General features: G+C 42.9%; 2 protein-coding genes across 3 annotated transcripts; one reads left to right on the top strand and one right to left on the bottom strand.

The window, feature by feature from the left end:
* Positions 1 to 216: 216 nt before the first annotated feature.
* Positions 217 to 2,515, bottom strand: spring1 (SREBF pathway regulator in golgi 1). The gene is made up of 5 exons (XM_070965485.1): positions 2,313 to 2,515; positions 1,712 to 1,868; positions 1,452 to 1,603; positions 1,065 to 1,178; positions 217 to 753 (listed from the first exon to the last, which is right to left on the bottom strand). Exons 1-5 carry the CDS (start codon positions 2,406 to 2,408, stop codon positions 670 to 672), a joined length of 603 nt encoding a protein of 200 aa, XP_070821586.1. The 5' UTR covers positions 2,409 to 2,515; the 3' UTR covers positions 217 to 669.
* An 18-nt stretch (positions 2,516 to 2,533) lies between these two features.
* rnft2 (ring finger protein, transmembrane 2) lies at positions 2,534 to 12,066 on the top strand. 2 transcript variants are annotated; one of them, XM_070965482.1, is made up of 10 exons: positions 2,534 to 2,779; positions 3,368 to 3,445; positions 3,811 to 4,322; positions 4,444 to 4,520; positions 5,431 to 5,531; positions 5,857 to 6,010; positions 8,823 to 8,972; positions 10,193 to 10,258; positions 10,387 to 10,488; positions 10,939 to 12,066. In XM_070965482.1, the coding sequence occupies exons 1-10, from the start codon at positions 2,742 to 2,744 to the stop codon at positions 11,071 to 11,073; spliced, it is 1,413 nt and encodes a 470-aa protein (XP_070821583.1). In that variant the 5' UTR covers positions 2,534 to 2,741; the 3' UTR covers positions 11,074 to 12,066. The 2 variants fall into 2 exon arrangements, with proteins under 2 accessions (XP_070821583.1, XP_070821584.1); XM_070965483.1 differs by lacking the exon at positions 2,534 to 2,779 and adding an exon at positions 3,097 to 3,224 and having other exon boundaries at positions 10,939 to 12,055.
* Positions 12,067 to 12,885: the final 819 nt, after the last annotated feature.

The following is a 12,885-nucleotide window of genomic DNA, read 5'->3' as shown; positions in this document are numbered from 1 at the left end:
CATTTTGGCTAATTAAATAAAATGGTGATCTCAAGTTCCCTTGGTGCTGCTTGATCATACAGTGCTATTTCCTTTAAACACATTAGTTTTCTTTAGCAAGCTTTAAAACACATGATTTTCTTTTGACAATACACCTGTGACAGAAAGTTCATAAAAACAGCAAAGCCACTATCCTGAATGTCACCATTCATAAAAAGCATAAACTTATAACCCAGCTCATTTCACAGTTACTTTTATTAAATAGCAGTTTCATATGCATGCACTATACACCAAAGTACTGACACATTCTTTGCTGTTAAAATATTCAACAAAGCACAAAACAGCTGTTGCCTTCTTTTAAAATGAAGCCTATTTTATGTCATGAACTGATGTGAAGCGGATTCTGATGGATGAGCTGCCTGCTATGTAGACCTGATGATCATCATGGATGAATGTATGAAGCATTCTATGCACTTATGAAGTGTAAATAATCAAATCACATACAGCATTTGTCCATTTAGAGGTTGGTTGTGGGTGTCTCCACCTCTTTGTCACTATAATGCAAAACTGTCCAAGACGGCACTTTATTCGCAGAGAGTCTCTACTCCAAACAACCTTAGATGTCCAAACAGGGACGCTTTACTGGCCCACTGCTGCTGTTCCTCTATGTCCTAAACCCGAGAGGATATTTCATACAGGAAGGAGCTCTGGGGGGCTCTCTCCGTAGCAGTACTTCGCTTGAGGGTTTCGGTAGGTGTTCTCATGTTGAACACTCTGCATCAGAGGAACAAAAAAAAAAAGTTAATACATTCAGGTATTTATTTGTTATTTTTACTGCTCAAAAAATTCAACACATTGACAAAGAAAACGAGAAGTGAAGCGTTTCTCACCTAAAAAATAATGCATTTCTATCTAGATTCAGCAGCTGAGTGAATATTGAATTTACTTGTGGCGAAAATCTGTGACAAAACCATTTGCACCAATCATGCAAGCAGATAGGCTTTAGACTTATTGTGTATCTATAGAGTTAGGACTGGTGTCTGTCAGAGTTGATCGTCTCCATTCTGATCTATCTCATGACATACTTGTGATGAGGTCCTACACTTGGCCAGGCACAGCTCAAAGTGATCCTCCACAGCAGTGAAGAGATTCTGGAAGCCTTCAGCGGCACGATTCAGGAAGCGCTCAAGGAGAGGTTGCTGCAGAAGAGTGCACAGATAAGAGAGTGAGCATAGCAAGTGCAGATTTCAATCTGTTCATTTTTTGCATCTTTTTTCTGTCCCTCACTGTCACCATTATGAGCAAAATTCAAAATCAGTATTCAAATTTGAAACATATACAGTGTCTGAATTCTTGCATTTCAGGATCATCGATCAAAATGTATGCATGCAGCAGATGCAGCATTTGGACAGCACTTTGTGTGACGACAGTAATACCCCAAGCCCCTTAACATCCTTGATATGACAGATTACCTTATCAGGCTGGAGGCAACAAGACACGCAATACTCATAGATGCTACAGCAGCCGTTGGCCAGGCAGCTTTTGCAGATGTACTGTCTGCTGCTGGGAGCATTGACGTTACAGCAGCCATTAACCAACAGGTCTTTTCTCTCGCAGACATAACCTGTGAAACATTAACACAGATAAGCATATACGTTGATTAAAGGCAACAGTCCCGTGGAGCTTGCGTTATCGTCTCCGTATGGTGGTGAGTAATGGCTGCATTACTCACCAAGTTCGTCTGTGAGCAGAGTCTTGCCCTGGATGGAGTTTCTGCACTGAGTGATCTGTCGGCTGCTGTTTCCCAGGTTGAAACGGACTTTCCAGGGGATGCGATGGTCTGAATCTCTAACCTCTAAGAGTGTGCGGTCCCGTATGGTCCGCTCCTCCTGCAAAGTTCACACAGGAGGTCATGAAATGCCATCCAGCAACCATCAAAGGACAGCTCACCAAAGCTCAGAACAGGGTCTGACAGTATCATGATGTAAAAAGTGGGAAAATACAGTCAGGCTGGAAACTGAGATTTGTTCAAATGCTGAGAAGTTCCCCTTTTGTAGTAATACTAAATACATCTGCAGAGATTTTGTTCGCTCATGTATTAAGCCATTGAGGGCGACATTTCAAGTCAGTGAGCAGGGCTGCTTTAAGGCAATATTGGATTCAAGGGATTTTTAGCACCTTTAGGTGTCAGGTGATTTCTTCTGTGAGACAAAGACAGACATGCCATGAGGCATAACATTACACTTGTCATTTAAAACACATACATCAAGGATCTTATGCTGATTATCCACACCTAGTGCAGAAGATATGACCATTTGCTTTACTGTCTGTACCTGTTTTAGTGTGCTGGTGAGAAAGTAGATGAGAGACAGTCCGAAGACTACTCCCAGCACCCAGCGCTTTCTCAGTAATCGCCGTAGCACCATCATAGCATGGCTTTCTTGGGGAGACGTCGGTGTCAGTGTCCGTCCACAACATCAAACGTCCACGGGTATCAATTCCCTGACTGACGTATTAGTCAGGACTATGTGCTGATGTATGCCTACGCGACTATGACCGACTCAAAAACTGTAACACCGAGCAAAACTGGCTCTGTACACTGACGTTAGCTAGTTTTATCACGCAGCAAAATGAGACAAACACAGAAGCTACCAAAGAGAGAAGACGTTTTATTGTCAGTCAGGACAGCCGCATTAGCTAACCCATGCTGCTGAGTTAGGCAGCTGATTCGCAATTACGCTAAACGGACAACGGCTGTAAATATGAATTATGGTTTCAAACGGCTCAAAGCAGTTCACTGGTGAGTACGCAAGCTAACGACATTTCATCATTAAAGACAGCTTTGTTACCCTGCTAGCTAGCTGTCATTAGCATTAGCTTTCTGTCTTATATGAACTACACACACACATTAAAAAAAATTAACCACTATGATGCAGTCTAGTGTCGCACTTTCATCCTTTTTGACGACAACGATTCTGTAATATTCAGCATTGCGTCTACCAACATTCAACGGTGATATTTATCCAGCGAAAATTGACATCTGCCTTGGGAAAAACAAATTTCCAACACGGATGTAGTGGGGTGGGGAGGAGGACGCTGATTGGCTGATAGGCGCCATCGGTGACGTTATACAGGAAGTTTTTTTCGAGCCGGACGGTCGGAGCATCTTTTGCAGCGATAACAATCCAGCTAACCTGACACTAAATATGACTAGAGCCGAGGGGCAATTCGCTGAACTGATTCAGGTAACTTCGTCCACATTGTTATGCAGCCTACGGACGCATGTCTAACACCTGAAACACACACAGAGATCAATAGATGAAGATATAAGCTGTAAGCCGGCGGCCTGTCTGTCAGTCAGACTATTGATGTTGATTTGCATTTGCAGGGCTGGACCATGTGGTGATGAGCGGTATGCCATGCAGAGGAGACACAGCAGCAACACGGATGGCATGCCCTCTGAAAGGTAGGAAGAATAGCCCTCAGAAGCATCCCTTTGCTTGTGTATTGTCTTCATACACTATACAGCTAAATATAGGTCACAAGCAGCTCCCAAATGCAAACGTATGGGGAGAAGTCAGACCAGCATTCAATTTGTTACACTGCAGCACATTTTATCTTCAGAGTGACCTGTGATAGTCACATGTTTTGGTGGGGGGAAAGCTAATGTTTATATGCAATATTAACTAGTCTCCTCTAACCATACATACACTCATACATGACAACACAACAACGTATTACATGTTAAGAGAATATACTAGGAACGGTAGGAAAAATAAAGCATCTCCAAGGCTTTTAGCTTTCTTGCATTCTGCCTTTTTCCCCACTCAGGAGCCGAAGCCAAACCCTTGGATCAGAGAGCAGCCTGGATGAGGGTGGTGTGTTTGACTGCCTGAAGCCCGACTCGCCTGCGTCACCCCAGCAAATCTTCTCTGGCCTGGTGGGTGTCCCCTCCAGCTCTGTCTCCTCTGCCCAGTTCCAGGCTGCTGGCTTAGTCCTGGGCTCTCCCCCTGAAGTTTTTATCCAGATGACTGCATCGTCGAGAGAAGAAGGGGGCCCCCACCGCACAGAGGGTGGACCTTTTCTCCCTCGGCCACCCCAGCACCACCATCACCACCACCACCTTCATCACCACCCCCTGCAACACAGGACCTCCTCTCTGCTCCAGCAGGCCACCACGGCGGCCGCCTCGGAGAGGCACAGCTCCAGAGAGGAGGCCCAGGAAGACCCGTCCACCCCAGCACCAGCCCTGTCTGAGTTGAAGGCAGTGGTCACATGGCTGCAGAGGGGCTTCCCCTTCATCCTCATTCTGCTGGCTAAAGTCTGCTTTCAGCATAAACTCGGTATGCCAGTTTTTTGAGTAACAGTGCAGCTAACATTGTGTAATAGTGCTCTACTTACAACAAAGAATCATTAACAGCATAAGGTCTGGTTTAGTGATACTGTTGCACGTCTCTCCTGCAGGTATTGCTGTGTGTGTGGGCATGGCCAGCACATTCGCCTATGCCAATTCCACCTTTAGGTATCAAGTGTCATTACGGGTAAAGATCTACAGTTTATTAACTGCTGTGCTGATACAGGTTTTTAAACAATGCCAGCATCTGATATTTTTAGCTTAATCCATAGACAGATCAAATTCAAGCTTTTCACACATGCGAGTAAATGCTGCCTTTTTCTGGGGAACTGTTTTCAGCTGCAGATTAAGATAAAAGATAAAATAAGATATACTTTTATTAGTCCCACAGTGGGGAAATTTCAGGTATTACAGCAGCAAAAGTGGATAGCAAACATAGAGGGCATCAGTAAAAAGGACATTGAATATCAAACCAAACAATATAAACTATGTAAACAAGAAATAATGAAATATGAACAAACAATACAGATATTGCACGTTGATATGAACATTAATTATATAATTGACATTTTTAAGACCCATACAGTGCACCGGTGAGTATTTAGAGCAGTGGCACCGTGTGTTAGATTGACTCCAAGTAAACTACAGTGAAGGACATATGACCCAGTGCAACAGTGTGGCTCAATGATGTGTTTTCAACAGCTTTTAGACAGTGTAGCTCAGTGTATCAGGCTTTGGATGCACAGGCAAAACTTGGTAGTTTTGGTATTTTCATAGGGTTTGTTGACTGTTATAAAAAAAAAAAAGTAAGCATTTTTTATACAGTTATTTAAGTGTTTAAAAAGATGATAAACCTGTAGTTCTGTTATTTTGTAATACAATGTGGTACAATATTTTACTCAGAGAAATCACAAGATTCACATCTCACCATTATGAATCTTGCTATGAGCTGAACCTGCTAATAGGCAGACGGATCTCTTTATACGTGTGTTACTTGCCCTTTCGCTCATAAGTAAATATGAGCTGGTATTAAATTACAGTTGAGATGTGAAGAAATGTGTTATAAAAATATCTGTGTGTTCCTTTTATGCTTCCAGGAGGAACGTTCTGTAATCGTTGCTCTGTGGATCGTCATGTTCCTCGCAGGGAACATAGTGTATATCTACTACACATTTAGCCATGAGGAGCTGCACAACAGGTAGTGTACACGCAGGTGTTTTAATAATAGCTGTGTGTTTTTTTTTTTTTTTGCCGCCATCTTGTGTTTTTGCGTTGACTTTTTATATTTTGTTTTTCCCATTCACTTTGTGTTGTGTGAGTCATTTTCCTTTTACTTCCTTTTATTTCCTTTAGGGAGGCCTCCTGTTCTTGTCTGGTCTTGTCCTGTGAGTACTTTCAGTTTGTTTTTTGTGTTTTTCCATTCGACATTTGCCTTGCTGTCGCTTGTCATTTTTCCCATCCCCGGTGAAAACAGTAGACCTCCTGAGAACAATTCACCTGGATGCTGTTTCTATTTCTTCTAGCCTCATATTTGCCAAGCCCAACCTCAACAGCTTTGACTTCTTTGATCTGATCTGGGTGGTGGGCATCACTGACTTTGTCCTGAAGTACTTTACCATCGGCCTGAAATGCTTTGTCCTCTTCTTGCCCAAGATTCTTCTCGCCTTCAAATCCAGAGTAAGAAATGCACATTTATTCCTCTGACCTTTGGTACAGATTCATTTTTCATGGCACACTGCAGTTTACACTGTATCCACAAATTCTAACTAACTTAGATTTAATGATCTCCACACACAGTTAAAGGCATGGTAACATCCTTTTTCCCCTCAATTATGTGTGAAGTGACAGATCAATTAGTGGATTTTCATTTATTTATTATTTATTTTAAATCAAAAAGCAAGATGCAAAAACCTTCTTTGAGTTTTGGACTGTTGTAGTTCACAACAGTCTTACAAAACATTAATAATCAAGCAATTTAAATGATGATAATTATAAAAATTGTTGTCCCTCTGTTGTTGCTGCAGCTTTAGTTGTGATGCGCATTTAACGTTTTCTCAAACTGCAATGAATGCTTACAGCTTTTTGCCAAACCTGTTCATGTCAAATACTCAAAGGACCAACGTTTAACCTTTTTATAAAAAGTGACTAACAAATCAGTTCGCTAATATGGCTGCAACTCATAGACGTGTTGGATTTGTCCTTTAAACGCGTTGCTGAACGTGTCCACCAGGGAAATCTCCTTGAAAGGCATCTAATCAGAGTTTTATTTGCACTCATCCATAACACGGTGTAGACAATCAGTGAGTTGCAGGAAGTTCACTGTCAAAGTTGTGAAACTTTGCTGTTAATTTCAAAAAGAAAATTTGCTGAACGATGATGAAATACTCCACAGAGTGAAGAAAGCGCTCAAGGGTCACAGTGTGAAACTGTTTTGTATTCATAAGGTTTTAAACGGTACTCCTTAGGTGAGCCTGTGCACATGGGTGTGTGTGTGTGTGTGTGTGTGTGTGTGTGTGTGTGTGTGTGTGTGTGTGTGTGTGTGTGTGTGTGTGTGTGTGTGTGTGGTTAGTCTGACCTGAGGCGATGGAATATGACTGCAAACGCACACACAGACACAGATAGACTTTGATTTCCATACCGGGCAGCTCATATTCCTGCTGTGTGTTTGTGTGTTGGATGGTGGGAGGAGGAGGGGGTTTACAAAGTATTAGGATTGAATTTTCCACTGATAAACAGACCTACAGGCCTATCAGAACCACGGCAGCCAGCAACTGAGCTCATTTGCCCTCGAGGGGGTTGCACGGGTGAGGTCATCCCTCCCTGGAGCTGGACCATTACCTGTACCCTCCACTGACACACGCGGATGTACCGCACACACACACACACACACACTGAATTTGAACATGTTGGTTTTTAGGGAATCCCAGATTGTATCATCACTGTTGCTGGTTCACAGAGGCCAAACAGTGGCGTATACTCTGACCTCCACACAATCACATGATCAGCTTCATTACTGCATCCATCCACGGATACACTAATGATGCCACATAATCACCGCAGTCAGCACGAGTCTGCACAAGTGATGGCAGGCACGCGTGCACAGGTTCCATGATGGCTTTGTTTTAAAGTCTGACAGGGCTCCTGTCTGCAGCCTGTGGAAGTGTTTTCACTGTTGTACAAGAGGTTCTCTCCGTGTCTTTCGGCACATGCAGCGGTTCCTAAATTCGGGCTTCATAATATTGATCTGTGGTTTATTTTTTGCTCTGTTGGTGTTGCTCCACATGTCTGTTCTGTTGGCCTCCAGCGAGATTTAATGTTGAAGGCTTGCTGCAGCTCAGGGAAATGGTTCAACAGTGTGTTGAAGTCAGTCAGTCAAAACAGAGCTGCGCGTTCTGATTGTTTTTTTCATTTTCATCAACTGATGAATTGTTTCTAAATGTCAGAAAAGTGTGAAAAAAATGACCAAGACAAGCTCTGAAAGGCCAAGATCTTAAATGTGCTTATTTTTGTGATAACGAGTTGTCTCTGCGTCTATACGACGTACAACCTGGAGCACATCCGCACGACAGTGTCCTTTTTGATAACAGCGTTTGAGCTTCCCAACCTGAGCGTGACGTCACAGGAAAATGGCCGCTGTGTGAATATGGACTATGGCGCTGACTCAGACTTTTTGGCTTCTGTCCAAACTTTAGATTTGACAGTTTTCACGTGGGCGTGATGGGCACTGTGGGATACCAGGCTGAGGGGACAATAAGGAAGATGAATTAGCCACTGGCAGAGGTCTTCCTCCCCTGCCAACCTGGCTGCTTGTGGCTCTTTTACCCACAGTCATCAATCTTTGTCAGCTAACATCCTGGAAGTCATTATGGGAGCTGGGATGCCACGGGGGCCGTTGGGGAATCAAGTCTGCCTTCATTTCGGTCTGTTTTTAAACATCCCCATTAGACTTCACGCACTTTGTGGCGGTGGGGACTTATTCAGAAGTTCATTTCTTCTCTGTGATTATTTAGGGGAGCGGAGGTCCTTTAAAGGCAGCTAGCAAACCCCCGTAGGGCTGGGTTTAATGTGGGCACTGGGTAGCAGGTGGAAAGAGCCGCTGCCAGTTTCCCTCGCAGTGTGGGGAAATTGCCTGTACTGCTGTGAAACTGCGGCGCTCTGGACAGCAGCCATGTTTGGGCTGGAGGCGTGCTGTTTTAAGCTTTTAATACCGCGCTGCTCTTGACTAGATAGAAGAGTGCCCCAGAGCTGTTGGGCCCTTTCTGCTTTTTGGACAGTTAGTGAGTGGATCAAAGAAAGAATACATTCTGTCTCAATTTCCTAGTTTTTATTTCGATAAAACTTGGGCTGAGACTGCTGAGGTCCCTTTTTCTGTTGGTGTTTTGTCTTCGAAAGTGGCCTCATTCACAATCACTGGCACTTGTGTACAGACAGAAAGTTTGACTAAGCATCTAAAGAGGGCTGCACTTTGTGATTATGTGTGTTTGTCCAGGGTAAGTTCTACCTGCTGATTGAGGAGCTGAGCCAGCTGTTTCGGGCTCTGGTGCCCATCCAGCTGTGGTACAAGTACATCATGGGAGAAGACCCGTCCAACAGTTACTTCCTGGGAGCCACACTCATCATCATCTACAGCCTTTGCAAGGTAACCAGGGCCCAGTAGCAAAATATTTTGCAAAAATCAAATCAGTTTTTGTCTTTTATTTAGTAGATTTTTTACAGCACTATTAACCAAGAAGACTTACTGTGCAGATATAGATGACTAGATTTGGATTTCTGCATCAGAAACATTGCAACCCGTCTTTGATAAGATATACTTATATTACTTTTTAGTTGTCCAAATTTGATTTTTATTACCAAATATCGCCAATGTTAGCATGCTACCACGCTAATCTAAGAAAGTGAACATGGTTTACATTATTAGCATTGTCATTTTGAGCATGTTAGCATGCTGACGAGCTCCGACCATCATCAGGAGTATTTCTGTTCATCAGTTGAGGACCATGAGTGTCCACCAAGAAAAAATCCAACCATTAGATTTCCAGATGTGCATTGCCACTGTCTTTGCTATTTGAGGCAAGCTGGTGGACGAAACTAAAGCGACTAAAGTGCAGTCCTCACAGGTTACTCTTAATCTTCACTTGAACTGGAAACAGATTTTTTAAACACTGTTGTTTCTGGGGCGTCAAATGGAAAGCAATAGTTGTATAATAAGAAGGGGAGGAGTGAAAGAGACAGAAAAGCCAGAGTTACATGTCGCTGCAGGGTCAGTTACTGAACTCTCACATCAAGAAACTTCAAGACACTTCAGGAAAAAGAAGTTTTTGGAGCCGTGAGTCAGTTGCGAGTCAGCCACGACATCGAATGGGAAGCTGAAATAGTGAAACTAAATGGAACTGCGATGAATGAAGCTCTGAATGATGCACTGATGAATTATTTACACGGTGAGCTTGTCACTGTCATGTGTTGTATAGCGTGTGTTGACAATTATCGTCCAGTTCTGTTTTGCTCACAGTGATTCAGCGGATGTAGTTGCTAATGTTGACGCTTTCCTGGGTGTGTGTGCTGAGGTGGAGCAGGTGTTTTCCAGGGACAGGCCATATTTGCAGTGTGACAATATTGGAGTATGCTGATGAGCGTGATTTGCCTCGGTTGTTGATTCACTCTCGTCATGCTGTTGTGTCACATGAGGCTGGCTGAATAAAGTTTGGAGAAACAGGCTTGAGAACTAAAGCTTGCCACTTTGAGTCTGACTGTTTAGTTGAGAGTAAAACAAAGTCAGAATAGCGAAAGCAGCTTGTGAACATTTGTAATGGGCGTTCTCATAAGAAAAACTGACCGTGCTTTGTCTTTATTGTTTCGCAGTCCTTTGACATCTGTGGACGTGTGTCTGCCATACGGAAGGCCTTGGTCATGCTCTGCAGCTCCCAGGTCAGATTCAGACTAATTTCACTCAGAGATATGTTTCACTTTGTGTTTTTGCTTAGAGAGTTCAGAATAAATCTAGAAGAGCTTAATCCTTCAAATTTAACTCTTTTTTTTTTTTTTGTCTCATCCAGAGTTATGGCGTGAGAGCAGGCAGTCAGCAGTGCAGCGAGGCGGGTGATGTCTGCGCTATCTGTCAGGCTGATTTCAGAGACCCCATAGCTCTTCTCTGTCAGGTAAGGACTCTTTAAACTACTTAGAAGAAGCTTAATAAATACAAACTGCTTAAAAGATACAAACTAAAAAGCTGTTTTTTACTGTCCTCTCTGGTTGGAAGATTGATCACTGGTGTCTGTGGTTGGGTGGGGTCAGACGTGTCCTGAGCTGCACCTGTAACCACACCTAACAGCGATGTCACGCTGTGCTGACAAAGCAAATTATATAAAGTTTCCTATGCAAACTGCTATCATTATTGTTATTATTTGGTAATGCAAGTGATGGATTAAAGGTGAGTGTCAGCGATTGAACTCATAGACACAAGTCGCTCTTGCAGGGCGAATCTTTCATTGCCTGTGATGTTCACTCCTTCAAGAAGATTTCAACTTTGAGTTGCCAAGTGCAGGCTGAGCGTTCTCTACGCCTCAGACTCGAGAAAAGAAACGTGTGTACATTGTGTTCCTCTGCAGCACGTGTTCTGCGAGGAGTGCCTGTGCTTGTGGTTCGACCGCGAGAGGACATGTCCGCTGTGCCGCTCTACTGTCATTGAGACCCTGCGATGCTGGAAGGACGGCACCACCTCGGCTCACTTCCAGATCTACTGAGCTCATCATATGCACCCGCAAAGATGTGATTGTGCCGTAATGCCAGTTAGATAATGGTGTGTCATATCGCTCTGTTTATCTTAATGTGGTAACTCTGAAAATCAGGATAATCATGACTGCAGTAAACACACAATACATAGGGGACTTCAACTTTAGAGGCATCTGAAAAGGCCGCAGCCGAACGTGTGTAAGTCACATCATTTTCAGATTGCATATGAAGCTAATGGTTGAGGCCACGTGCACAAACTGAATGATCAGCACGGCATCACTAAGAGACATAGAGCTGGACTCTGGCCAGTTTTACAGTTGGACTGGCAACACTCACACCTTTGTGTACATGTAAACTTGCCACTGCTGTTAAATGTGAGCAGCAATTTATTTGACACCAAACACATGATGCGGCTTCGATTTAGTGTGGTGATAATGTAAACAGTCGCAGCATTTACACTATTTGTGGTGAATTTGGCACAGTTTTTTGTATTCTTTATCATATTGTCATATCTGTATACTGTCTATGTTAATCTTTTCTTTTTCATTTCCACTATTGGTATGTAACATCATTTTTATTTGATATTTAGCTGCAAGTTTTGCAAGATTTATTTGAAAATGTAAACAAAAAAGAGTGATCTAAGTAGGAAATCAGTACAAACATTTGTGCTGTCTGTAGGTAAAAAAAAGGTTCTTGCTTAGTGAACGGTGAGGTTATTTAGATACTGAGAAATTAATGTAAGTTGGCGTGTGACTTTTACTTACCCAGAATGTAAACAGTGCAGTGTGTAATTGTTTATGATGACAGGCATACGATTTTGTAGATTTGTATCAAGCGTAGTGCATTTTCATTGACAGAGCTCATGTCTGATCATCTTCCATGTTGCAACCTTCATTTCCTTTATAATATTCAAATAGTCAATGGTATGACTTTAATACAGAATGCACTGCAGCGGTCTTTGAGTATGACATTAAAGTACTTTAGCCCACTTTAATGGTGCCTCTTTGTCTGATTATAAGGACGCCTGCAGAGAATTTTATTTCCCAAAGATTTTATTAACTGCTAAAAATCCATATGAAATATTTAATTAGTATAAATAGCACACACTTTATAAAAGACAGTTCCAGCAGTTCTGCTCACGTTACACTTGATATATCAGAGAAAGCTTATTTCCAGACGTCACAGACAGCATTAACAGCATAGCTTCCTATGCGCAGGTCCTGCATGTTGTTTATGATAAAAAGCCACTTAACACTGCCCCCCACAGATAATGCTAAAGCACACCAGAATGTGTAGACATCATCTAAAACACTGTAGAAAACATCTACAAAAACGTTCACCCGCTCATTATTCACATGTTTACACTTACAGAATAGCTTATGTAAAAAAAAAAAAAAAGGTCCGTGCATTTTTCAGGATTGCTGCACTTATTGTCACCTTAGATACATTTGAAGGTCTAATCACTTTAACCCCCTTGTATGCACTCACATCGTGGGAGGTGAAAATTCAAAGGAGTCCTATTAGTAAGCTTTTCCCTCCGCTCTACCAGGGGAGGATTACATCACCGTTTTGTAACCGGGATGACTGAATCGGAGAGTCACGCAGGGGGCAGGACGTGCAACTGGCTGACTGCAGGGCTGCTGGGGTTCAGCGTGTCAGCTCGTTATCAAACAGTTAGAGCATCCAAATCGGCCCTGAGGATGTCTTCATGACACAAGGAGTTCGGTCAGACACGAAGTCCGGACCTTGGAGCCCACCTTAACCCCGCATCCTCCTCCCCTGCTGCGTGTCACACGTCCTCCTGGACCGCATCCTCCGACTCT

The sequence above is a fragment of the Chaetodon trifascialis genome, chromosome 6 (genome assembly GCF_039877785.1).
Source record: "Chaetodon trifascialis isolate fChaTrf1 chromosome 6, fChaTrf1.hap1, whole genome shotgun sequence".
Lineage (NCBI taxonomy): Eukaryota > Metazoa > Chordata > Actinopteri > Chaetodontiformes > Chaetodontidae > Chaetodon > Chaetodon trifascialis.
Note: the sequence above shows the minus strand (reverse complement) of the source record. Positions and strands in the feature narration are given on the sequence as shown.